Raw genomic sequence first — 1597 nt, 5'->3', positions numbered from 1 at the left:
CGGCCCCCGCCGGGGGGAGGGGCGGCGACGGCGGCGGGAGCAACCTGTGGAGGCGAGCGGAGCCGCCATGGCTGAATTCCCGTCTAAAGTGAGCACGCGGACCAGCAGCCCGGCGCAGGGAGGCGGCGCCGCGGTTTCGGCGCTGCGCCCAGACCTGGGCTTCGTGCGCTCCAGCCTCGGTGGCTCTAGAGCTGCCCTTTTTCCTTGCTTCTCGCACACCCCCAATCCAGGTTCACATGCGCCCCGATGCGCCGTGCCTTCCTCGGGGGCGCCTCTAGGGCGGACGCCCCCGAGATCACCCTGGAACCCTCTCACCCCGAGACGTCCTAGTTGCCGTCTCTTGGAGCACACACAAGGTGCACCAATGTCAGAGTGCCCACCTCAGCGCCCCATCACTCCCTCCCAAGTGGTCACCAAGAGCTCACCCACAGAAGCTCTCACAAAAGCCATAATCACCGCGCGCCACTCTCTCTCTCTTTCCCCGTCTCTGGCTCTGCCTCTGCCAGGACTAAGCCCTCCAGCACCAGCCTGAGGCAAAGTTCACTCTCATCTGACCTTTGCCAAGCTCCCAGCGGCTCCCCGTGGCTGCACCCCAGAGCACTCCTCGTCTAACCGAGTGGGCACATCCGGTCCAGCACAGACCCTTCGGCAGGGCCCTATGGGCTCCCGCGCGGGAGCCCGGCCCTTCTGGCTTCCACTGGGTAACCTGCCGGTTTCCGGCCGGTTTGACGGGCCCCTTTGGGGCCGAGATACCGCGCCCAACGCTGGGGGAGGGATTTGTGGGAAGCCAGAGGCAGGACACCTCTATATCCAATACCCTTTGTAGACCCCAGCCGAGGCCGATCGATGGGAACACCCCTCCCCCCACACACCAATTTCAGGCTTGAAGGCGTTAGCTTTCTCCCAATGGTACCCTCTGGTGCGAGTCGGGAAGCTGGGGGCTGCCCTGTGGGAGGGGCTTGGTGCGTTTTCAGAGGACTAGGGGGGAATTGGAGGTGGGCCAAGATCCATTTTGCATTAGGGCACCTCCTGCTGTCCCACTGCTGGGTCCTAGCTAGGCTGCCAGGTTTAGGACTGAAGGCAGGGTCCGAGACCAAACCTCCCTCCTTACCACAGGTGAGCATTCTTCCCCCTGGGCCTGGTGTCTCTTTCAGAATTCCTCAAATCTCTTCCTGTGGGGCCCCTCCCCCACCTCAGCCTCAGCCTCTCTCGGAGGTTTAAAATGTAGACCTTGGTCCCCACCCCCGGGAAAAATGTGGAATTGGAATCTCAGTCACTACAGCCCAGAAATCTACATTTTTAGCTTCTCTCCGAGCAGTCTGGCAGATTCTTTGTGAAGGGGAGGGGCGGGGCGGGGGAGAGGTCCCTACTGGGGACTAATTTAAATCTGCAGGTAGGAAAAGCCTGTCCGGAGCGCTGCTGAGCGCTAGGCTCCTGGGTGGTTGTGAAGGGTACAGCAGCCTAGCAGGAAGGGAGTCCCAGTCCCAGGGGTGGGAAAGGGCAGAGGAGAGGGATGATCAATTCTGAGTCCAGGGAGGCTCATGGAGGACAGGTGACTTTTGAGCAGGGACTTCACTGAACTCTGAGGCAGAGGTAG

At 61.6% G+C, this 1597-nt stretch overlaps 1 protein-coding gene across 1 annotated transcript in view; it reads left to right on the top strand.

Annotated features, from left to right (window-relative positions):
- Positions 1-6: 6 nt before the first annotated feature.
- Positions 7-1597, top strand: part of PLLP (plasmolipin) — a 20631-nt gene continuing 19040 nt past the window's right edge. Inside the window, exon 1 of the mRNA XM_024747403.1 lies at positions 7-230. Coding sequence (XP_024603171.1) covers positions 68-230 — 163 coding nt within the window. The 5' untranslated portion in view covers positions 7-67. The remainder of the gene's footprint in view (positions 231-1597) is intronic.

The sequence above is a fragment of the Neophocaena asiaeorientalis genome, unplaced genomic scaffold (genome assembly GCF_003031525.2).
Source record: "Neophocaena asiaeorientalis asiaeorientalis breed wild unplaced genomic scaffold, Neophocaena_asiaeorientalis_V1.1 scaffold438, whole genome shotgun sequence".
NCBI lineage: Eukaryota > Metazoa > Chordata > Mammalia > Artiodactyla > Phocoenidae > Neophocaena > Neophocaena asiaeorientalis.
Note: the sequence above shows the minus strand (reverse complement) of the source record. Positions and strands in the feature narration are given on the sequence as shown.